The following is a 26,399-nucleotide window of genomic DNA, read 5'->3' as shown; positions in this document are numbered from 1 at the left end:
TTCACGATGAGGCTGCTCAACTTTTATAAAGTCATGGGTTTCTATTGATCACTGACAGACTCTGATCATTGCTTTGTTCGCTATTGGTATTGGAAGCAGATGGACCACACCTTTACAAGTGAATTTTTTCTTTTATGAAAAGGTCTTAAAATTATGTCCTTTAGGAATGTTCAACTCATTTGTCCCAATAGTGACCCAAGGCACTCTGGCATCAGACAGCCAATCTTAGCCTTTGTACTGACCCCTGATGCAAAAAAGTGATACTGTCTGCAAACAAATGCAATCACAAAATCTAAACTGAAGTCCAGACTAGCACCTTGATAAATATAATGGAATTAAAGGAATAGTTCACCCAAAAATTACAATTCTCTCATCATTTACTCACTCTTATGCCATCCCAGATGTGTATGACTTTAAAGTAATTAAAGTAATCCATAAAACTCCAGTGGTTTAATCCATATCTTCAGAAGCTATATAATAGGTGTGGGTGAGAAACAGATCAATATTTAAATCCTTTTTTACTATAAATTCTCCTCCCTGCTCAATCTCCACTTTAGCTTTCACTTTCACATTCTTGTTTTTAGTGATTCACATTATTCATACATACCACCCCCTACTGGGCAGGGAGAAGAATTTCTATCAAAAAAGGACATAAATATTGATTTGTTTCTCACCCACACCTATCATATTACTTCTGAAGATTTGGATTAAACCATTGGAGTCATATGGATTACTTTTTTGTCACAGTCTTGTCACTCTCAGTAAGTTTGCATTTTTGTCTGACAGGACAGTGGCATCATCGTCCCATGTTTGTCTTGTGTTTCGTTGTCTGTTTTTGTGTGAGCACATGGTTTCGGTTGTATTCCCTGCCGTGTGCACTTCGGTTAGTTTTGTTTCATGTCTGGAGCATGTGGTCTGTATCCTGATTTCCTGTCTGGTTCGGTTTCGGTCTGTGTCGGGATCCAGACACTCATGCTCCATGTCTGTCTGTTATTGACGTGGGTGCATCGTGCTTATGTCATCTTGGCAGCATGCACTCACGTCAATAGTTTATGCGCTGTCTTCACATTGTGCTGAGGTTCGGTCACTTCGGTCTGAGATTTCGGGTTTGTGTGTGACCGAACTCTCGCACAGGTGTCCTGTCTTGTTTTTGTTGCCTGTTGCGTGCATTGCGTGGCGTTTGCCTCGTGATGAACGCTCAGGTTTCGTTTAGTGTGAGAATGTGTGACATCACTTTGTTTGGCGTTGCTACGCATACTCTCCTCTTGTTTGTCGTTTGGCATGGGCGTATATTGACTTATTGTCTTGGCAATGTGCGCTCATGCCATTCGGGTGTTTTGTTGTCTTGTGAGAGCACGTGGCTTTGTTTTGTTTCTGTATCGCCGCGTGTCATTCTGTCTTACGTCATACCCCGCCTCCTTGTTTGCCCATTATTAGTTTATTAGTCACACCTGTCCTGTCTTGTTTACCTGTTGATTTCTCTCCCAATTTTAGTCTCCTCATGCTTGCTGTCCAGTGCCAGTTCTTCTGGTTTCCAGTCTTGTTTGTTGTTCCCTATCAGTTTTTGATAACCTTCCCATCCCTGTTCGGTCTGGTCTGTCCTGCTCCCCATTTTCCTCTGCCCCAGCCTGGATATCTGTTTTCCCCAATGGGGTTGTTTATTTTTGTTTTTCCCCCCTTGTGGGAGTTTTGTTGAGTTTTTTCCCTTTATATTTGTATTTAATAAATTCTTGGGGTTTTTTTTATTCTGCGATTGGGTCCTGCCTTTGCATTCGTGACATTATGTGCTTTTTGGAGTGTCAAAATTTTGGCACCCATTCACTTGCATTGTATGGACCTACAAAGCTGGAATATTCTTCAGAAAACCTTAATTTGAGTTCTGCTGAAGAAAGAAAGTCATACACATTTGGCATGGCATGAAGGTGAGTAAATTATGAGAGAATTTTCATTTTTGGGTGAACTATTCCTTTAAAGTTAGAAGTGGATGGACCTGTGGCCTGGGTAGCTCAGCAAGTAAAGATGCTGACTACCACACCTGGAGCTGCAAGTTTGAATCCAGGGCATGCTGAGTGACTCCAGTCAGGCTTCCTAAGCAACCAGTTGGCCCGGTTGCTAGGGTGGGTAGAGTCACGTTGGGTTAACCAACTCGTGGTTGCTATAATGTGGTTTTCGCTCTCGGTGGGGCATGTGGTGTGTTGTGCGTGGATGCCGCGGAGAATAGCGTGAGCCTCCACACACGCTAAGTCTCCGCTGTAACGCGCTCAACAAGCCACATGATAAGATGCGCGGATTGACGGTCTCAGATGGGGAGGCAACTGAGATTTGTCCTCCGCCACCCGGATTGAGTCACTACGCCACCACCAGGACTTAGAGCACATTGCGAATTGGACATGCCAAATTGGGGAAAAAAGGGGGAGAAAATCCACCCAAAAAAAAAAGAAGTGGACCTTAGTCAAGGCAGTCAGCCATATTTAATTTGACGCAAATAAAAACAAGGCTGAAGGATCTGTGCAGTCTGTTTAATAGGTTGTACTGCCTTAAAGAGATAGTTCTGTCAACATTAACTTATCCTCAAGTTGTTCCAAACCCATATGCCATTCTTTCTTTCTTGGAAAAAACAAAAAGGAGATGCAATAAAAAAGAATGGGGACTGAGGCTAACATTCTACCTAACATCTCCTTGTGTTTTCCACAGAAGAAAGTCACACAGGTTTGGAACAACGTGGGTAAGTGAATGATGACAGAAGTTTCATTTTTGGGTATAGTATTACTTTAAGGAGACACTGACGCTTACCACTGTATCTCGACTGTTGGCTGCTGTTCCTGTGCATCTTCCAATGATCTTATCAATGCACTTCTTGTGAATGGCAGCATTGCATTCTGGAAAAAAGAAAGGGGCAGATGCTAATGTACGCTCATGGTTTGCAATCTGGTCAAATTCACTTTTTATTAAGTGCTTTATTAATTAACTTCTTTAATGGCACAAACAATCATCTTAAAAGGAGAGTTCACCCAGTGTTTTAATCCATATATTCAGAAGTGATCTGGTGTGTGTGAGAAACACATCTTTAAGATATTTAAGTAATTTTTTGAAATTTAGAAATTCTTCTCTCTTCCCAATAGGGGGCGATGTGCATGAAGAACGTGAATCACCAAAAATACAAGAAGAAGAATGTGAAAATTAAAGTGGAGATTGACTGAGCAGGGAGGAGAATTTATAGTTCAACCCCAATTCCAAAAAAGTTGGGACAGTATGAAAAATGCTAATAAAAACAAAAAGGAGTGATTTGTAAATTATACTCACCCTTTGCTATATTGAAAGCACTACAACTACACATTATATTATGTTTTACATTGTGAATTAAATTTTTTTTTTTTTTTTTTTAAATGTACAGTAATTTAAAATCAGATGATTGCAACACACTCCAAAAAAGTTGGGATAGTCAAGTGTTTACCACTGTGAAACATCACCATTTCTTCTAATAACACTTAAGCATTTGGGCACTGAAGACACAAATTTAAATTTAGAAAGTAGAATTTTCCCCCATTCATCCATTATGCAAGTCTTCAGCTGCACAATTGTATGGGATCTTCGTTGCCATATGGCATGCTTCATAATGCACCATACATTCTCAATTGGAGATGGTCAGGACTGCAGACAGGCCAATCTAGCATCAACACTCTCTGCTTACACAGCCATGCACTTGTAATCCGGGCAGTATGTAGTTTGGCGTTGTCCTGCTGGAAAATGCAGGAACGTCCCTGGAAAAGTATATGTTGCTCCAAATTTTTACAAATCTGTCTGCATTAATGGTGCCCTCACAGATGTGCGAGTTACCTATGCCATGGGCACTGACACCCCTGACCCATACAGACACTGGCTTTTGGACCTGATGCTGATAACAACTTGTATGATCCTTTTCCACGTTGGGAAAGAGAACACAATGGTTGTTTTTTCCAAAAACTATTTTAAATGTGGACTTGTTGGACCACAAAAATGATTCTACTGTTCTTCTTTCCATCTCAGATGAGACTGAGCCCAGAGAAGTCAGCAGCACTTCAGGACAGTGTTGATGTATGGCTTCTGCTTTGCATAGTAAAGTCTTAATTTGCATCTTTGGATGCAGCGGCGAATGGTGTTGACTAACAAAGGTTTACTAAAGTAATCCCAAGCCCATGTTCATGATATCCATTACAGATGAATTATGTTTTTTAAGACAGTGACTTCTGAGGGATCAGAGATCACGTGCATTCAGAAATGGTTTTTGTCTTGCCCTTTACGCACCGAGATTTGACCAGATTTCTTGAATCTTTTAACTATATTGTGCACTGTAGAGGGTGAAATGCCCAAACTCCTTCCAGTTTATCTTTGGGAAACATTGTTCTCAAAGTGTTGGATTATTTGCTGAATCATCTGTTAGCAAATTGGCAAGTCTCTTATGATCCTTGCTCTTGAAGTACTAGGTTGTTTTAGGAGGCTCCTTATACAGTATTATGACACATTTGCCTCACCTGTTTAACATCTGTTTCACATCACCTTGTTATTTGAACTTGTCAAATTGTTATTCGACTTAAATTGCTCCTGTCTCAACTTTTTTGGAGCGTGTTGCAATCATCTGATTTGAAATTACTGTACATTTAAAAAAGAAAAAATATGAAATAGGTTGAAGGTAAAACATCATATAATTTTTAGTTGTAGTGCTTTCAATATAGCAAAGGGTGAATATAATTTACAAATCACTACTTTTTGTTTTTATTAGCATTTTTTAATTCTGTCCCAACTTTTTTGGAATTGGGGTTGTAAAAAAGGAGTTAAATATTGATCTATTTCTCACCCACACCTATCATATAGCTTCTGAAGACATTGATTTAACTACTGGAGTCATATGGATTACTTTTATGGTGATTTTTGGAGCGTCATAATTTTGGCACCCATTCACTTGCATTGTATGGACCAAAAAATCTTCATTTGAGTTAAGCAGATGAAAGAAAGTCATACACATCTGAGATGGCATGGGGGTGAGTAAATGATGAGAGAATGTTCATTTTTGGGTGAACTATACCATTAAGTCTAACATGGTTTTCAAAAGAGTCCATTATGTTAAAGGAATAGTTCACCCAAAAATGAACATTCTCTCATCATTTACTCACCCTCATGCCATCCCAGATGTATGTGACTTCCTTTCTTCAGCAGAACACATTTGAAGAAAAATATATCAGCACAGTAGGTCCTTATAATGGATGTGGATAGTAACATGAAAAAGATTAATATTTAAATACTTTTTAACCATAAATCATCGCGTCTGGTAAGCAGCAGCATGCACGTTCACAAGAGGGCTGAGGCCACGAGGTCTTTCCAGCGATGGCATAGCAACGTTCCATTCGTTGCAGTAGATGCTCTCTACCTCTGTTGGCATTGCCTACATGTGCAACACCATGTCTCCTGAGCTCTCTGTCTCTCTGAGGCTTGTTGGTCCAGCCTCCTCCATCTCCCTGTGCTCCTGATCAGAGTACTCAGGTTCAAATAAATATGGCTGTGCAAAAACTTGTATCTCCTCTTCTACTCTTAAATCAAAATCTTCTGACATTTTGTTTAAATTTGCTTCAATTTGTTTTCGGTGTTCGGTCTGTACAGGGTTCCTCTTACTCAGTTTAAACAGCGCTGCTCTTCTGGGTGTGTTGCACATGCATCACTTCTCATGTGATCATGCCAACACCAATACGTCACACGAGAGACCGTGTGACCTCAGCCCTCTTGTGAACGTGCATACCACTGCTTAACTGAAGAGATTATTTATTAAAAAGTACTTAAATATTGATCTTTTTTGCACCAAAAGCAATCGTATCGCTTTACAAGACATTCATTTAACCACTGGATTCGTATGGATGACGTTAAAGCTGATTGTCTGTGCTTTTTGGAGCATCAAAAATCATGTTACCATCCACATCTATTATAAGGACCTACTGAGCTGAGATATTTCTCTATTTTTCTTCAAATGTATTCTGCTGAAGAAAAGAAGTCATATACATCTGGGGGTGAGTAAATGATGAGAGAATTTTCATTTTGGGGTGAACAATCCCTTTAATTCCACAGAGGTGGATGATTTGTGCATCAGAAAAATAGGTCAAAATGTAACAAGTTAAATGACTTCAGTTTGTCATTTAATGAACAACTCACATATTGGAACGTTTTGACTTACATATTGGTGTCTTACAGACAAATTAAGAACTGGATAAGTCAGTTCCATATGTACAATGTGTGTTCTTACTGTGCAGCCGAAGGGAGTATCTACAATAGATTGAGAAATTTGTGAAGACACTTACGTCTACATTTGTAGCCCTGCTTGTTGAGACCCCTGGAAAGCAAAAAGAGTATGTTGGAGAATTTACAAATCTACACAGCAGGTGATATGGAGTGTCAGTTTGAATGGAAATCTTTTATCAGGAAGACTTGAGAACACTTGATCTATGGCCAATTACAAACTCTCCTTCTGTTTCTTCACACACTCACACAAATACACGAGTGTGAACAAAGCACCAAAGCACAAAATTCTATCTCACACTGCACAGGAAGGAGACTGCCCTAGGGACTTTGCTGAGGCGGCTGAAATATCAGAGGAAAGTCCAAGTGCGCTTGCGCACACAAACACTAATACAGATGCTATCCAATACTATGGCCTACAAACATAAACGCACAAAGATTATAGTCAGACCACATGCTTTTTTTGCTGGCTATGAGCAGCTTCTGTTATGCCTATTTCTACTATGCCTCCATGTATTATTGTTAAAAGTGTCTGCTTAATAAATAAATGTAAATGTATTTCAGAACACTATTTCAGATTTCTAAAAGCGATAAAAGGAGGGACAGATTTCTGGCTATTCATAATCATTTGTGGAATTGAATGATAGCTAGTTTACTTCTATATATAAAGCACTTTTCATAAAACTGACATATGGACTCCCTGGATCTTGTCTCTTTGGACTAACCTGTTATAGCACATCAATTAGAGGGCTATGCATCACTTTGAATGAGAAGTACCTTGCTTAAGGGCACAACAGAGCTGGATTTTAATCTCAGTAACTCTCCAGTTTCTGGGTTATTTCAATTTGAACCAGCAACCAGTTTTTTGTATTGTGCTTTGTGCAGTGAACGAAACCATAGAGGCACAGATAGAAGCAGCATATTACTTTTGCTATTTTAGTGGGAACTAAAACCAAACCCATGTATTAATCTTCGGTGAGTCCCTACACTGTTTGTGCTACAGACAATATATAAATGGTATAAATGTGCACTTTTCTAAGTGATCTAATGATTTTTGCCTGATGATAAAATGGAAAGAAAATACATCCTTAGCAATTAGAATATATTGGACTTGGAGGTAGACTCTTTTGACTTTGCAACCACTCAGAGCATCCAAGCAACCATATAGCAATGCATTAACAAACCCTTAACATTGTGGAGACAGGTTTTGCACAAATACCACTCACAGTTTCTTTTAAAATGGTTATGTAATATATTTTCCTTTTAAGAAGGATGAAAGTTTGTGTGCACAAGCCAGCTTGGGCAATCACTGTGCAATAAAAGTGGCTATGTATTTTCATTTGTTTTTCTTTAATTCACTTATTTATTACTTACCACACAAACTCCCTGCAGACCGAGCAGAAGGTAGGCTGTTTGAAGAAGGTGGCTGTGAACTCGTGGTTCTTGATAAAGTGAACCTTGGCCTGTTTGATGGCTCCTCTCCTTCTGTTTAGAGTGAGAATGCTGTCTTCCTCTTTCCCAGTCACTGATGAATTGGATTCTGTGAAGCAGGTCGTAACAGATTCTTTAGATATATAGTTAGACTACAAGTGGGAAAAGCACACTTAAATTCAAATCAAACAGAACAAAAATGACCACACTGAACTGATTTAAAATTAGCTTTATTTTCACACTAGCCACATATTTTTATGAACATTTTAGGATAATGCATAAAAACTGCTGGATGGAAACACCAAGATGCAAATACCATCTCCAAAATGTGCATAAAAAACCTAAACACTCCCTTGAGGTGGATATATTTTTTTATTTTATAATAAGAAATGTGCATAAACTATGATGGAAACACATTTACTGAATAAGCTCCTATTGAATTTATTACGAATACAAGATGAGCATCAAAAAAGTCAGGTGACTGAATAACTCGTTCATAACTGGGCTAAACAGTGGACCAATCACTGTATCAGAAATGTTGCTCTGGTCATCCTGAAATACTGGTGTCCAGAAAATCCAAAGCCTGCAAAGAGTTTGCAGAGCAAAAATGTAGAATACACACTTGAACTGTGCCGAAGAGCAGGTTTATTGACACATTTGCAAAATATCTTATAGATCTGCACGGTAAAGTCATAAAGATGGAGGAACACACACACATAGTGCTCCCAGAAATGTGTGACGCGCTGTCGCTCCCAGACATAAGGCAAAGTTTTTTAGAGTGTTTTGTCTGCATGTTCTAATCCACAAGTATTTTTATTTAATTTTATTTTTTGATCCCCTTTTCTCCTCAATTTGGAATGCCCAATTCCCACTACTTAGTAGGTCCTCGTGGTGGTGCGGTTACTCACCTCAATCCGGGTGGTGGAGGACAAGTCTCAGTTGCCTCCACTTCTGAGACTGTCAATCCGCGCATCTTATCACATGGTTCACTATGCATGACACCCTGAAGACTCCGCATGTGGAGGCTCATGCTATTCTCCGTGCTCCACGCATAACTTACCACACGCCCCATTGAGAGTGAGAACCACTAATCGTGACCACGAGGAGGTTACCCCATGTGACTCTACCCTCCCTAGCAACCGGACCAATTTGGTTGCTTAGGAGACCTGGCTGGAGTCACTCAGCACACCCTGGATTCGAACTCGCGACTCCAGGGGTGGTAGTCTGTGTCAATACTCGCTGAGCTACCCAGGCCCCCTCACAATACTTTATTTATAAAAGAGTCACAGAGTCACTTTTGAACATATGGGATGGAAATGCGGCTTTATTCGCACATTGTTTTCGTGATATTATGGTTTTTGTATGGATGGAAACGTAGCTACTGATACAGTGGCCCAAAAATATGTCTGATCTTAAACCAAGTAGCATCTATTTTAAAAATAGATAGCTCAAGCAGACTTTCCATGCAAAACATTTTACACCAAAAATTATCAGAATACTATCTATTTGTCAAACTAAGTAGAACTAAGTGTGATGAACTCTGCTAGGACCCCTGGTGTGAACCTGAAGGACACTGACTTGGACACATCCACTAAAAGGACCTTGGGGCCAGTTGGATAAAAGTAATTTCAAACATATGAGTTGGCTCTGAGAATGTTTTTTTGTTTTTTTGTCTAATGTCATGAATATCATACATTTTAAATATGTGCTGCCACAAAAATTCACAGGCATAGGACAAAATACGTGTCCAAGGACTTTTTGGGGCCACTGTATAAAAATTTAAGTGCTGTTATTAAATGTACTGCATGAAGTAAACAGGGTTCCCATTCTTTTCAAGGCACAGTTTTCCAGGACATTTTATGTGCCCAACAAGTGTAATATTTAAGCAAAAATACATGCAACCATTTAAATTGAGATTTTATTTTGCGTTTCTGTTTGTTTTTGACAGTAGTTTCTCACCTCCAGATAAGCAATTTGCTACATGGCCCAATGTGTTTATTAATGCCCGTTAAGCTGTGATTTAATTAAATAAATACATAGTCTGTATGTGCTGCACACTTCAGAGTGCTCTGCTCTCTATCATCTAATACACACAGAACAGAGCGCTTGATGATCATGATGAAGTGTTTTTTAGTGTATGAGCAGCTTCACACATTTATTTTGAAGCACGCATCACTTGCAGTTTACATATTTATTCAATTAAATCACAGACTTTTGCAGTTTAATTATCACATTTAGACATATCGCAATTTTAATTTTATTAATTGTGCATTCCATGACATTCTGCATTTTTTAGGTAATGGCATTTTTATGACTAGATTCCATCTGTGTTTTCCACATACTTCATGTGGTAACTGTGGTAAAGTGTTAAGTGGATTTATGGATTCAATATATCGATTAGTTATAAAGAAATAATAAATAATAATCTGTAATTACTAGTTTATTACTATGTTTTAACCTAACACTTGACCCCAACTCATGCTTTAACATTAACTTGGGCCATACAGCTTTGATAAACTAACTACATTTGTGTGATTCACTGTGAGAGAATGATGGTTCTGTTTATGCTGCCTACAGCAATTTTATAGATCACTAGCAGCTTATTTCTTGCTGAGAACTAGTAATAAATCTGTAGAGATCTCGTAGCTGTGAACAAGTTTCGCTCTCTGTGTTGTCATAGACAACACCAAATATGGTTGGAGTTCAGTAACAGTCTTTTAAATATCAATGTGGAAAACCTATCCTAGCATTCTTTACAGAAATTACAGAAGTGCAGTAAAGAATAAGCTGTATGGTGCAAATTCCAATGAGGCAGAAAAAAACAAAGGGGAGAAGAGAGAGAGAGAGAGAGAGAGAGAGAGAGAGAGAGAGAGAGAGAGAGAGAGAGAGAGAGAGAGAGAGAGATAGGGAAAGGAAGAAGGCCAAAAACAAAAAAACAGCATGAAAACATGAGTAAGACAGCATGAGTAAGCAAAGACGGCACAGATTTCAGAGTTGGTATCTGAAGGTTGTGATAATAGGAACAAAAGAGGAATTAGAGACTGAATTTAAAGCAACAGGGGAAAACCAGAGTGGCACAAAGAAAAGCAGTGAGAAGACAGATAATGAGCTAACATTCTGATCAGTCTATGGCAGTGGTTCTTAACCTTTTTTACTTTTAACTGACTTTTAGCATTTTAATTAAGTATTAAATAGATTATTTAAATATAACTTATTTTAAGTCATTTTACATCATACTGTGGCCCCTTGGAAGTTGGCTGAGGCTCCCTGAGGCCACGGAGACAATGAATGTAGAAGGGCATTCAGACATTTAGACATTTTAAACCATTGATACATTTCACTATGATGCTTCTGAGGAAACCTGAAAGGGATAGGATATTAAAAAGAAACCTCCAAAATAACAACCAGTGTGTACGCGAATTAGCACTCCATTAGTCAAACTGTTCTCATTAGTTTAAATTAAGTTCATGTTTTTGCTCATCACTGCCAAACATGAAGACATGATATAGTTTCTGCAGGATATCTTTTAATAAAGTAAATTTGAACCCTGTCTATGATATTTTGAAGAGATGTATCTGGAGTTTTGTGTGTTGGATGTTAGAAAGAGCGTTCAACCTAAGTGTGTGTGTGTTTATACATGCATATGCTTACCTAGGTCTGAATCCTCTACAAAGAACTGGACAGACATCATCACCTTCCCGGAGGGCTGCAGGTCCACCCAGAACTCTGCATGGCCGTTGCCTTTTTTGCAGCGCTCTGCGATAACTGAGACCCCGACCGTGGCTTCTGACAGAGCTTCCTCTGCCGTTTTCATCAGGACCACCTGTATGACACGTCCCTCATAGATGTGCGCGTCAAACGAGGATTTCCAAGCGGGGTACATGGTGGGCTTCCTCTGGACCAGTGTCTTCCCTCGCTCTGGTTGAAGAAAGAAAGCAAGAAATAGTATGAATGAGAAATATTTAAATGTATAGTTCACCCAAAAAAGAATATATCACCCAATTAAAGTTATTCTGACAAACTAACCTGTGCTGAGTGATTCCTTCATCTTAATGGCACAGAACGGTTGTTCAGTCATAGGAGTAAGGTCTCCCAGGCTAAAATCATTGAAGGCAATCCGCAGGAACGGAGCCATGGCAAGCAATCACTTTGCTTACACACGCTTACATATAAACACAGAAAAAAAGAAATGGATAAAGGTTAGAGGTTACTATGCATCGTTTTGCGCAATATTATAATGAAATTATGAAAATGTCTGCAGGAAAATTGTCATAATTTGTCATTCAACAAAAGCAAATTCTCATAAACAGACGTATAGCCCTATAATCAAGCAGGTTCCCAAATAAATACTCTTTACTTTTTAGTAATTGAATGCAAACCTCAATCAATTATACCTAGAGTATATCACATTTTATTCTGCATCTTTAATGAGTAACCGTTCATAAAAGCCCTCAAGATTTTTGAAGAAAGTTTCAGTATGATTGCTTTAACTTCCTAATGTGTAAAGCCAAATCTTGCATAATTGTGTCTGTTTAAGTTTCCGCTTACATCAGTTTCACTATGGCCAACCTGCTAGTTTTGCTTTCCTAATAAGCAAAATGTAGAGTGGACACTAAACTTAAATAACATCACAAACCGTATAGATGAAAAATTGCATAATTTTCCAAACCCAAACCTTCAGGCAGGACCAGATTCCTGGTGGTATTACTGTATAAACTCACAGAGCTTTAGAGTGGTTCTGGGGCAGAACTATCCACCTCCAAGCCTTTACTTGGTTTCACAATTTAATCACAAGGATTAAGAGTTCAAATACATATGGCATACACACATGCGGACACAATGAAAAATAAATGAATTAAGAAACACAAATCTTGTGACAAGCAAATTTACATGACCACAGCGTACAAAAACAAGCGAAAAGCAGCAAATGTTGCCCATGAATGGAAAGACACAGAGATGTAGTGTAGAAGCTTTACACAGAAATCTGTCACAATATCGGTTTTCATTCCTGGAAAACCAGTAGCTGAGACTGAAGTCTCTGGCTTTGTATTCCTTTAATAAATTAACTTCATCTACTTGTTGTCATAATGATTATAATACAAAATGATTATACAAAGAGGCTGGACTATATTTAAAATGTGCATTTTTGATGCTTTCTGTGTTTGCTTTTAATGTATAACTGATCACCGAGAGCTGAAATGTGAAGCAGGTGAAGTGGGACCATTTGTGGCACAGTAGATGACAGAATACTGAGAGACTAATCGAGATATATCCATTTCCAACACTGCAGTGCCACAGTTTTGGGCCAAATGCTTCAAGCCCAAAACAAGTGTTGAATGTTGAAATGATCCAGAATGCTGATTGGTCAATGCAGCGCTCCAGCCATGCTACATTCCATGATATAATAACAACTATATCTATGTTAATATGCAAGTAACTGTTTTATTAAAGCAATAAGGCACCTGAGGTTGTGCAATATTCTCTCTCTTACACTATACGTATACTGGGCTCCATTTTTGTGTCCGCGCTTAGTGCAGCACAATGTGCAACCACTGTGCATTATGTCTTGTCCAATTTTTGTGAGCAGCCTAATTCCAAGCACAATTTTCGTGAGAGCGCAAAGTGCAAAGGGTGGGAGTATTTGTGCTATCTGTGGGTGTATGTGCGCAAACTGTGGGTGCATTGTATGTTAAAGAAGTGGCGCAAAGCGCAATTAGCTATTTTCCTGAGAAATTGGTAATAGCTCTAAGACATTTCAGTAGCACGTCTATTTTCAACACAAAGTCTAAAATTCAGTTCCTTTATTTGCAGTTTGGAGAGTCCACCAGCAGGTGTTAAGAAAGTTAATGTCCAAACTCTGAAAATATAGTGGAACATCAGATTATGACCTTTATAATCACTGTTGTAGCTGTTTTATTAAACAAAAAATTATGAGATCTGTGTTAAACTCTCTAGAGGTCATGGTTTATTTTTACTCATAAAGTGAAATGAATGTAATAAGGTTGCTTCATCGCCTGACAGAAATGCGTATGGACGTGGCTGACATAAGAGTATTAAACTAAAGGTGCATCTTAAAAAAAATTATATATCGATATTTACACATTGTATCGATAACATTGGATCGTTGTTTATTGGATCGATGCATCGATTCAGATCAATGGATCGTTACACCCCTATGCCTGTGAAAGGGTCCATTTTTCAATTAATTATATCATAAAAAGATAAATTGAGGTAGTTGGAACCACACATCTTCTCAAATGATAAGGGACAGAAATATGTATCTTTAATTTTCTCTGTTCTACATAATGATTGTGCTCATGATGTGCTATACAGTACACTGAAACATGTAAAATCTATGATAGAGAGAATGATACAGAGAAAACCACAAGGATCAAGGATAATCTGAGACCACACACACATATTACAACAACCAAAAAATGCATTTAATATCAGCTAATAAAACACTTGCTCTGTCAAACATAAACCTCTTACACTCATATCACTACGGAAAAAAAAGTTTCCCTTGAGAGAGTGGAAAAAATGAGCCCATGCAGCAAGGGAGGGGATGGAGACAAAATGAGGAAGAAGGAAAAAGGGAGGGATGGGTGAGGGAAGAAAGAAAGCATTGAGCAGGGGATGTCTATAGCATAAGGGAAGTTAAACATGCTTGCTAAAAATTCTGACTCTTTCACTGAGAACTATTCATACACCTAACTGACAGTCATACTAATGGACACCTACACCTTTACCTTGTCCACAAGTGTACAGAAAACACATTACCGCAAAGTTTCATCAACAACATTAATGTCAAATTAATGTGTCTGCCCATCTCAACAGACAGACGCGCACGTATGTGTGTGTGTGTGTGTGTGTGTGTGTGTGTGTGTGTGTGTGTGTCTCTTTTCGGTAGCTTGGTTTCTTTCAGTGGTCCATTAATCTGTCAAGAGAGGTCACCTCCTTCATACTCATATGGGTTACTGCTTAATTAACACACATCCCTTTGGTATTTTTGTGTGTCAAAATGTGATAATGTGTTCATGTTACTACTTAAGCTCTTCTTTGCTGCTGAAGATGCAAAAACTGGCAACCGCCAGAATGCTACGCTAAACAAATGAAGCAATGTGTCTCTGAGGCTAGAGATTCTAGTTTATGGATGAGGAACTTCTCAGTTGAAACAGATCCTTCCTGAAAGGCAATACTTAATCTTTAAAAACACATTAGAATAAAGGTTAAAATTAGCAGCTAACATTACTCAAAATAACTTCATGTTATAAGTCACAAACATGCGGTTAAGACTTAACTAATTTATTAAAGGCATAGTTCACCCAAAAATGAAAATTATCTTATAATTTACTCACCCTCATGCCATCCCAGATGTTATGTGTAGGACTTTTTTTCTTCTGTAGAATACAAATTAAGATTTTTAGAAGAATATCTCAGTTCTGTGGATCCTCACAATGCAAGTGAATGGTGACCAGAACTCTGAAGGTCCAAATATCACATAAAGGCATAATAAAAGTAATTCATATGACTCCAGTAGTTTATTCAATGTCTTCTGAAGTGAAGTGTAGTGATTCAATCAGTTTTGGGTGAGAACAAACCAAATTATAACTAATTTTTCAGTGTACATCTTGCCATTGCAGTCTCTAGGTACGATTATGATTTCAAGCTCAATTACACTTCCTAGTGCTTGACGCATGCACAGAGCTAGATGGTGCTAAAGGAAGTGTAATCGAGCTTGAAATCATGATCTCCAAGGAGAATTCTGTCAAGATTTATAGTGAAATAGGAATTACATTTTGGTCTGTTACACCCAAAACCAACTGGTTTGCTTCAGAAAGCATTGATTAAACCACTGACCTCGTATGGATTACTTTCATACTACCGTTATGTGATATTTGGACCTTCAGAGTTCAGGAGTTATGGACTTACAGACCTAAAATATTCTTCTAAAAATCTTCAATAGTGTTCTGCAGAAAAAAAGAAAGTCATACACATCTGGGATGGCATGAGGGTGTGTAAATGATGAGAGAATTTTCATTTTTGGGTGAACTATCCCTTTAATCAAATAATTAATAAGGTGCTGATATTAAATATGGCAGCTACTTCTTGTGGTTCTTGCAACATAATGTCTTGATGCTTTATCAATATCAATTTGAGAGTGAATAATGACTTAAAGCTGAAGTGTGTAATTTTTGTGTCACTAACTCCACCCAACGGAATTGCAAAAATAAACATTGTTTTCAAACAGCTGTCTGAATACGCTCCTCTTTTGCTGTTATTTGAGCAAACAGATAGTCCCACCCCGAACTCACACTACTGGTTGAATAAATGATGTTTTGTAGGGCTGGACAGGCTGCTCAAAACAAACAGAGGAATTTTTATAGTGCAACAGAGAGTTTACAGTTTGAGAAAATTAACCGTAGAAATGGCTTAGTTATAACTGTCTCTGCATATTAAGCTGGGATAGGAGAAATTATTTTAAGGTTGAAGAAATTACACAATATAGCTTTAATGAAATCATTAATACAGCGCTAAAATCAAATATGGTGATTTATCAAATACCATTTGTTCTTGGAACATAACGTCATGATGTTTGGTCACAACACGCTATGAGAACCAGTGTGTTTTGATGTTATCGAAGTAGCCACCATATTAGACTTCAGCACTTTATCAATTAATTGATTTGATTTTAGTGTGAATAACGACTTAAGTTTTGTTTTGTTCATCACACAAAGTGATCATACCACTTCAGAAATCTTGGAATACAGCACATAACTCGTATCGATTACTTTTACTGTGGGTTTGTGTTTTTTTTTCTGTCCTTTTTCTAGCTTGACAGATCTGAGTGACAATTCACTTTCATTATATGGCAAATAAACCCTGTAAAGACTCCGGACTCTCCTTCAATGTAAGTCTATTGGATTTTTTCACTATTTTATCATGTGCTAAGTGAAAAACGTAAAACTAAATGCTTAGAAAAGTAAAAACCTCTTCTCAACAAGCCCCACGATTTAAGGTATCATTCATGTCCATAGCTGAAATGGTGCCTTACGCAGTGAAGTTAAAATCTTAAGGTTAGTGGTTTATTTAAATGAATTGTGCGCAATTGTACTATAAAAAGTATGAACAATACTAATAATGATGACTGTCTTAGCAAACAGCACCACTAAAAAAACATTCATTATGAAGGCTGCACCTCTATTGTTTTTGGCTTGACTTGTCGTGGGTTTTTCTGTTTAATACGTATTTAAACGCATACAGACAAACATACTCTTCTTCCTGTGTTATTAGCCACATCTTACACTGGCTGTCTGTTCTGGGGATCTCTGCATGTGTGTGTGTTTGTGTAGAAGTAATTGGTAAGAATTATGGTGTGTTGTGCTGTCCCAGTGAAAGAGACTCGCTCCACACATGCACAAAATCAAACACACTCAAAAGTCCACAAACTGCTCTCTATGAACACTGGGCTAAAATCAAGCACATATTTTACATGTTCAGATTGTCTGAGTGTAAAATAGATTAAACAGAGTGTGTTCAGAGAACTGAATTTTGTCCTTGACACAGTTTAATGGTTTCATAGAGTGTCCTCATTACATAAGAACAGAAATGTATGCTTTTCTCTTGTCCTGAGACCAGACTTGAAGATTGTGGCATCTGACCTAACCCTTTCCAGAAAGAAAAAAAATGTGTGATGTGTGATGTGTGTGAGCAGGGTTGGGGAGTAACGGAATACATGTAACGGGATTACGTATTTAAAGTATAAAATAAGTAACTGTATTCCACTACAGTTACAATTTAAATAATTGGTAATTAGAATACAGTTACATTCTAAAAGTATTTTGATTACTGAGGAGATTACTTTGCATTTTATTGTCATTTGTTTCATTTAATATTTAGTCCTTTCAGATGGAAAACATTTATACATATAAATTATGTGATCCAAAGTGCATTTGAACAGCGGTGAAACATTTTCTTATGATGTGTTACATTCATACGAGCAGACAGAGAAGTACGTTTGAAGTACGTTTGGAGCAGAAGAAATAGAAATAAACCTTGTGTAAATTGTCATCTTTACGCTAAGCTAAAATGCTATTTCTAGCCATTTTACATGCACGTTACCAGGCACAATCATATTTTTTATCAAGAAAATTCACGTTGGATCATAATTATTATTTTTTTTTCTAGTAAGACCTTTGATATTACGGCAAAATTCTTGATAATAATTTTTGTATCGTTTTCCAGTAAAAATATCTAAAAATCCTTAAAACAAGATCAATTTTATTTATCTTGTTTACAAACAACACTGCATAAGATATTTAGGTTTTTCAGAGAATGTATTTTTAACATGTGTATTTTGTCTTACTGTACTGGCAGAGTTTTTACAGTCAAAACAAGTGAAAAAATCTACCAGTGCTGAAGAAGTAATCCAAAGTATTTAGAATATGTTACTGATCTTGAGTAATCTAACAGAATACGTTACAAATGACATTTTACAGCATGTATTCTGTAATCTGTAGTGGAATACATTTCAAAAGTAACCTTCCCAACCCTGTGTGTGAGAAAGATGGAGGTTTGGATTACCAGGCTAAGACAACATGTTGCTCAGTGAAAAGAACTGTTTAATGAGGATCATGGTCCTCCTGAATGAGACGTGTGTGAGAGATTATACAAGTAAAAAATAAAGGACCATGGCAAAAAAAGACTGTTTCCATCTTAACTTAGCTAAACCCTGGCTGATAGCGCTGAAGCCCTGGATCTTTAGTTAATGTTCTTTTTTTTGTGATGAAAAAAGTAAGGTGTAATGTTCGTTACATCAGGGTACAAAAGCAACAAGCAGGCTGCAATTTTGGCTTCAAATGTAAATGAATTCCGATCAGTGAGCCCAACTTGCACTAACTGACAGTTCGCAACTTGACTTTTATCGCTGTTCGTACTCAAGTTCATCAGACACGTTACGAACGCCTCGAGTGGGTGCTTTTTATTTTCTCTCACAGGGGTGCAGCTTTTCTGTATCAGAGGTACAGAGGTTATATTATGCAAGCTTTATTTCTAAATATATACAGTAATCTATAAGTCTCATTTCTAATCTTCATTTGTTCACAGTCCATACACCAAGTAGATTTTAATGCATGCGCCAGTCAACTTGTTCGGAGCATCCCTTCTCGCTCCCTCAGATGGACTCTTCCTAGGTAAAATCAGTTAGCGTGTTTAAGAATTACCATCCGATATCAAATTAGCAGCAAGTTCACTGAACGGCGAACCAACCAGACTTTATTTAGCGTTAGTCGATCAGAATGAAAATGGTATGTCAGTAACAATACCTTCAATACAACAAAACTTTAACAAGGATAAGATTTGTATGACGTACGATTCTTATACCAGTAGCCAGGTAGCCACGTTAACGAGCTAACAGTTGCTAACTGTTTAAGTTAAACGAGAGCTGACCAAATATCTGGATTTATCATTATCCATTGATAATTTGTAGTAGGAATGTGCAAGGTTACCTTTTTTACCATTCGGTTAAACTAACGGTTATTTGGGTTTTCGTCTGGATTCGGTATGTGGAAATAAAGAATGATTACTGTAATAGAAATTCCTCAAATGCAACTCAGAATATCAGCACAGTGAGCTATGAGCCTATATAGCACAATACATAGGTCTTAAATGATAAAATCTCACTTTAAAGTCAAACAAAAATTATCCAAAAACTGATTTACATTTCCATGTCATGTGCGTGAAGTTAAACTGCTGCGTTTAAATAGCCTCTTTGGAATGCCTTGATTTTTAATTAGTTTAAAATCAGATGGCATTGAACTTGTCTAATTATTGTATTTAAGTCTGCAGACCAGAGCAAAAGATGAAACTTTCCTTTGCTAAAAACAACCTGGAGTCATGTTTAATGGTGTAACAGTCATGAAACCAAACGCAGGTGTTTCGAGATGAGTTTATAAAATTATATAAAATAAAAGAGAGAAGTTATTTTTAACTTTACTCGGCGATCCTACGATGGTGTTTTATTGCCACGTTAAATAAGATAAAAAATTAAGATTTTGAGATTAAAGTAGTAATATTTTGCAAATTAAGGTAAAATTATGAGAATAAAGCTGTAGCATTATGAGATTAATTTAATATGAGAATAAAGTTTAAATTATTGGAATAAAGTGGTAGCATTGTGAGAATAAAATAGTATAATGGGTGAATAAAGAAATATTTAAAGAAAAAAAATCTCAATATTAGGCTAAACAGAGCATCATCGCAATGATAGAACGGACGCTGAGCCAGCAGCTTCTTTAATGCCTGAGATGGATGTTAAGGACGTAGTTAAATCATACTTTAGGATAGGATTTATGCAATAAAGAAATCCTTGGTCTTTTGGCACATCAGCACAGAGTTATTAGTATCTGGACACTGCAGCGGTTATGTAGGAAATGTAATGTATTCAGGAGAAAGAACCAGACAGATTCAAGCAGTCCCGATCGGCACTGGGTTTTTCTGTCTAAACAATACTGTAACTGAGGGGATGTTACCATACAATATCTTGATATGGACTTATATAATTCACAGCAGTTATTTTTCCCTTAACTCGAGTGTAAGCCTATATCTCGCGCCTCTCTTGACAGGTGCCCACATGTTGAAAACTCCTATACTAATGCACACCTCATTCATGAACAGAGAGCTCGCAAAAACTTCTCACAAATTCAGCTTGGTTGCATAGCCAAATTATCTCCCTGGTTAGTTGTGTTGTATGTAAAGTCCCAGACACAGTATGTAAAGTCTTTGCTGTTGTCCACCACACCACTTTGATGTTATTTTCCTTTTGATTTATTCTCAAAATATTAAGACTTTAATCTCATAAGGCTTGGTCTTTCTTCTCGTTATTTTTACTTCATTCTCAAAATATTATGATAAATGACAATTGCATATTTAAATTGTTAAATTACTTTGATTTTATTGTTAGCGTTAATTTCTGCACAATGAACAATGAGCCGACAAGTTGTAATTCTCGCTTTGATACGTAATTTAAATTAAAAAATGGTTGATTCATTTATTGATTCATATTTTTATGCACAGTCATCCTATAAATCCAATTACACACACATATATTGATCAGAGTTCATTAGCAGAGTATAAGACACTATGCCGCTGTTGTACTTTATTAATGTGAAGCACAATAATCCTCAAACTGCCCAAAACCCTCTGTGCATAGCAGTCCTCATAATTACAGTTTAGCAATTCAGTATGCAGAAGTCCAGCATTTCAACATGTTCGCATTTCAACTGTACTTCCATAATGTAATATATTTCAGAATAAAAGAATACTCAACAATGACAAAAAAAATTTCGGTGGGACATGATCTTGTCAATCGGGTATTGATTGGAATGTGAAAAATGTTCTCTATATGACAAGTGGTTGGAAGAGAAGAGCTGAAAAATAAAGAGGGATTGGTGACGTCAGCTGAAAAGTAAAGACATTTCAGAGGAGGAGCAAATGATTATGTTTTGCGAAAAGATTACGAAGACAAACATTTTCCTTTTCTTTGGAATAAAGTGCACCAATAAATCATTTATAATAAGACCAGGAACATGTATTAAGGAAGTAACAGGGTTTTGTTTCATTCTTCCTGTTTAAGCACTAGTGGATTATCGCAGCACCAGCTAGATAGGTCGAGAGCATATACCAACAAAGTCATGTAGTGAAGTAGGCTGAGCTTCGAGGATAATAGCCAAATTAGCTCAGTGTTCAGCGTCTTTTGCTTTCTCGCCTGATAGAGTTAGGTCATTATTCTTCATGTGATTCCGTGCTGTCAAGTACAGCTTACAAGAGCAGTGAAGTATCATCCTCGCAAGCTGTGACAGCACGCTCCTAAACCTTTTGGATTATTTTGTTGGCATATAGTGAGTTTTTATATTTCATTGGATATATTTTCACGATCTGTCGGTAACACTTCGTGCTTCTCAGTGCTGTCTGGTGGCTAGTGTTTACTGTGCTGATAGGTTGGTGGTCCCCCACTAACTTAGTTCACGAGCGTTCTTTGCTGAACTGCCTTTCGGTTCTATCTGGAGGAATTGTATTCCTTTTTGTTCATCATCACGGTATCTCTCCTGGGCTATTTACTGCTCTGCTCGTCTTAGCATTACGGTTCTATCCAGGGGTGTTTTGTTACCAAAGTGATCATGGCTCATGGTTCTATTGCCACTGACATGTAAGTTGTGTCCTAATACTCTTCTCCCTGATGACGAACATGATGTCTGTCCATCCTGTTTGGGAATTCAGCATTTGAGAGAAGCTATCACGGACCTGTGCTTACAATGTAGTCTTTTGCCTATGTCGGAGAGGCGGCTCCATCTCGCTGAATTAGACCCTAATTCGACGGTGAAAAATCAGGGGAATCGGAGTTACCCCCCCCACCACATGGACTCGGAAGCGTTGTGCGTCTGTGCCCCCCCCCCATCTAAGAAAAAGGCAAATTCATGGGGCGATTGTATGGAGGAGAATTCACTTCAAGTAAAGGATAGTACAAGTAAAGGAATTGGGGAAGAACCTCTTAACTCCCCTTTTCTTTCACGTCATTCTGACTTGGACGTGCTCTCTACAAGTGCTTCTGACTCTTTTTTCCCACGATCATATGGATGCTGTGGATGTTGATGTGCAACCTTCCCCCTAGAATGTTTATTCTGGTCTTTCAGCTGCAGAAGGTTCTAGTGAGGATTCAGTACAGTCATCAGGACAGGCTCCATCCTTTGTGGATGACACTGTGTCTGTGCTCCAGATGGCGGTTGCTTATCTAGGGCTGGACAGGTCACCTGCTCAACCAGCCCAGTCCAATGTCTTTTTTTAGATGGTTCTCAGCTGCGACTTCCTTTGCTATGCCAACTTGCAAAGATTTTGTGTCAGAATTTTAAAACGCCCTCACTGTGTCTAGTGCAACAAAACAGCGATCAAGGATCGCTCGTACACTAGTGTCTATGGCTGAAGCAGATTCCATCGGGGTGGGACGAGCTCCATAAATAGAGCAGCCTGTCGCGGCCCTAGTGGTGTCACCTGACGAGGCCCCACAGGGCAATGTGCGATGCCTCAGTGCCCATTGTGGTCGCACAGACTCACTGCTGAAAAAGGCGTACGAATCTGCTGCCTATATAACCCGCACTGAGGCTACAATCTGTCAATTACTCCTCACTACCACCAGTACGTTGGAGTCAGAAAACGTTGACCCCTCAGTTTCTCAGTTCTTGCTGCCAAGTGTGGCTTGCTCAGGCGAAACTGCCTGAGGATTGTAGGAAAACTCTGCGGGACCTCCCAATCATTCCTGGACACCTCTTTGGGCCTAACATTCCAGAATTGCTGGAAAAGAGGGTGAAAATGGCCACTCACCAGTTGACACAGGTGCAGCGCAATCCTGCATTTAAGGTGCCGACAGCTCAAGCTTGCCATCGCTATACAACCCCAGAACAATGCTTCCGCCAACATCCTACTCCACATCCTCAGGGCCCACAGAGGCCCCGTGCTGCTGACAATGCTCAAGATTTTCAACTGCCTCATCGGCAGTTGCCAGGGGAACCACGGTAGAGCCCCCCCCCACTGCCACTAAAATTCGCACCCATAAAGCCTGAAGTGCTGGGCTGGTGGTCGATCATTTTTCAATGCAACACCTACAGTACTGGAGGAGCACAACAGTAGATCTCTGGGTTTTGACTACCCTGAGCAGGGGGTATGCTCTACAGTTTCAATGCTAGCCCCCCAAGTTCTCAAGGATTGTCCCTACAGTGGTCAGGGATGCAGTTCGTTCAGTGGCTCTCTCTCCAGGAAATTTGTTCTCTGTTGGAGAAGGGAGCCATAGAAAAGGTTCACCCCCTCATTCAAAGGGAGTGTTTTTATTCAACTTTTTTCTAGTCTTGAAAAAAATACGGTGGTTTTCGTCCAATTCTCGATTTATGGCATCTAAACTTGTTCCTGAAAACTCTGTCTTTTCGAATGTTATGCACAGCCAGCGTTCTTAGGTCTGTCATGAGGGAGGATTGGTTTACGAGCATCGACTTGAAGGACGCATACTTTCATGTTCCGATTGCACCTCAGCACAGGAAGATTCTTCGATTCAGTTTCAAAAACCAAGCCTACCAATTCAAGGTCCTACCATTCGGTCTGTCTCTGGGCCCTCGTGTTTTTACGAGATGCATGAGTGCAGCTCTGTATCCTCTATGGTCCAGAGGAATGCAGATCCTGCTTTATTTGGATGACTGGCTACTTTGTGCCCCCACAAGGCATCAAGCTGTCCATGATACCAGACTGCTTTTGGAGCATTTGCAGAAACTAGGTCTCGCTGTAAACAAGACAAAGAGTTGCCTGATTTCGGTGCAATTGATTACTTTCATTGGAATGACTCTGGACTCTTGTGCAATGGGCTTGCTCCACCTCAGGCCTCTCCAGCAGTGGAACAACAGTTTGCAGTTGAACCCCACCAGACATTATCATTGATTGTTGTTTCCCACCGTTGTGTTCATGCATTGATACAATGGAATCGCTGGAATTTTGTAATGACAGGTGCACCCCTAGGGGTCATTCCTTCTCATCAGGAAGTGACCATGACCAATGCTTCACTCATGGACTGGGGTGCAATGTGGAATCACAGGGGAATTTGTGGCTGTTGATCTGGAGATCCTAGAGTTACATGTCGTCTTCCTAGTCCTGCAATATTTTTTGCCGGTTCTGGCAGGCTGACATGTGCTTATTCGGTCCGACAACACCTCAACGGTGTTCCATCTGAACCATCAAGATGGCAAGAAGTCGCACAAGTCCCTGCATCTCACTCACAAGATTCTCACCCGGTCTCTTCCCCGACTAGCATCACTGAGGGCGGTTCACCTCCCGGGGTCGAGAAATCAGGTAGCAGATGCTCTTTCAAGGGATCTTCTACATCAGGGGAATGGAGGCTTCACCCAGATGTGGTGCAGAGCATATGGCATCAGTTCAGCGAAGCAGAAGTGGATCTTTTTGCATCAGAGGCGACCACTCACTGTCGCTTGTGGTTTGCAAGGGCAGAGACATCCAGCCCGTTGGGGCAGGATGCACTGTCTCGCGGGTGGCCGAACTGTCTACTTTATGCATTTCCTCCTATTCTGCTGTTGTGGGAGACATTACACAGGATCTCCCTGTGCAACCACAGGGTGCTCCTTGTAGCACCCCAATGGCCAGCCAGGCCTTGGTTTTCCATACTTCTGAGACTATTGGTGGGCAGACCGCAGCAGCTTCCACTCCAGAAGGATCTGCTATTGGAGATGGATGGTGGTGTTTGGCACCCGGATCCAGCCCGTCTGCAGCTTTGGGTTTGGCCTCTGGGTCCAACCCTATTCTAACTGATTGCGAACCTGCTGTTCTTCATACTATTGTTAGTGCTAGGGCTGCATCCAGCTCTACACTAAGCGTTGGAATTTTTCTCTTCATGGTGCAGGGATCGTAGATTGGATCCTACACACTGTGAAGTTTCAAGTGTTTTGAGTTTTTTGCAACATCTTTTGGATGCAGGCAAGGAAGCTTCCACATTAAAAGTATACGTTGTGGCCATTTCTGTGTATTATGTACCAGTTAATGGTTCTTCTCTTGGTTCTCATAATCTTGTTTGTAGTTTTTTTAAAGGGTGCGAGACGTTTAAGGCCAGCCCGCAACCCCCATATTCCTGTGTGGGATTTATCACTTGTGCTTGATTTTCTCTGTTTGCTGCCATTCGAGCCTTTGCAGACTGCTGACCATAAGTGGGTATCTTTCAAAACTGCTTTTCTGTTGGCCATCACTTCCACTAAGCGAGTCAGTGAGTTACATGATGATTCGTCCCAATCAGATGAGTCGAGGGATCACCTCTTGTGTCCTCTGTGAGCCTTGAGGTGTTATGTGGATGCTACCGTTCGTCTTAGACAAACAGATCAGCTATTTGCTTGCTATGGTGGTGTCCGGAAAGGTGCCGCTGTATCAAAGCACAGATTGTCACATTGGATTGTGTAGGTGATCACTCTGGCATACAAGAAAGTCAAAAGTATCTCTTATCATTCTACTAGGGCTGTGTCTTCATCTTGGGCTGCCTTTAGAGGATTCTCCATGGCGGATATCTGTACAGCTGCTACCTGGGCTTCTCCATGTACCTTTGCTTGCTTCTACAAGGTCAATGTTGCTACCCCTCATGCTGTGAGATCAGCGGTTCTTCTGGGGCAGCCTTGACTGTTTTTCAGGTAAGTGGCATTCCTCATGACTATGTTGGTGGGAGTCATCCACTAGTGCTTACGCAGGAGGAATGAAACAGAATGCTAGTTACGTAGGTAACTGTGGTTCTGTGAATTCCGGATGACCACAAGAGTTATTTGTCACTCGGAATGCGTGAGAAAGATGTACCAAGTCTGAACGCTGAGCTAATGTGGTTATTATCCTTGAAGCTCAGCCTACGTCACTACGTGACTTTGTTGGTATATGCTCTCGACCTATCTAGCTGGCACTGCTATAATCCACTTGTGCTTTAGCACAGCCTCTGGCGGTCATCCGGAGTTCACAGAACCACAGTTACCTACGTAACTAGCGTTAATTTCATACTGAATTTACAAAGTCAAGATCTTTGCATCATGCCTCTCAAAAACATGAATTACACTTTTGTACTGTTATTTTCCTTCATGATCATGACAGACCGACTGTCCTGATCTCTTTTACAAATACAAATAAATATT

General features: G+C 39.2%; 1 protein-coding gene across 2 annotated transcripts in view; it reads right to left on the bottom strand.

Annotated features, from left to right (window-relative positions):
- The window catches only part of LOC127427978 (protein kinase C delta type-like), a 42,768-nt gene that overhangs the window by 9,964 nt on the left and 6,405 nt on the right, over positions 1-26,399 (bottom strand). The window contains exons 2-7 of one of the 2 annotated variants that reach the window (XM_051675993.1): positions 15,051-15,092; positions 11,719-11,854; positions 11,344-11,610; positions 7,636-7,801; positions 6,324-6,355; positions 2,794-2,879 (exon numbers count right to left, since the gene is read on the bottom strand). In XM_051675993.1, the coding sequence (XP_051531953.1) occupies positions 2,794-2,879; positions 6,324-6,355; positions 7,636-7,801; positions 11,344-11,610; positions 11,719-11,827 (660 nt within the window). In that variant the 5' untranslated portion in view covers positions 11,828-11,854; positions 15,051-15,092. The remainder of the gene's footprint in view (positions 1-2,793; positions 2,880-6,323; positions 6,356-7,635; positions 7,802-11,343; positions 11,611-11,718; positions 11,855-15,050; positions 15,093-26,399) is intronic. The other variant, XM_051675994.1, reaches the window with a different exon arrangement.

The sequence above is a fragment of the Myxocyprinus asiaticus genome, chromosome 37 (genome assembly GCF_019703515.2).
Source record: "Myxocyprinus asiaticus isolate MX2 ecotype Aquarium Trade chromosome 37, UBuf_Myxa_2, whole genome shotgun sequence".
Lineage (NCBI taxonomy): Eukaryota > Metazoa > Chordata > Actinopteri > Cypriniformes > Catostomidae > Myxocyprinus > Myxocyprinus asiaticus.
Note: the sequence above shows the minus strand (reverse complement) of the source record. Positions and strands in the feature narration are given on the sequence as shown.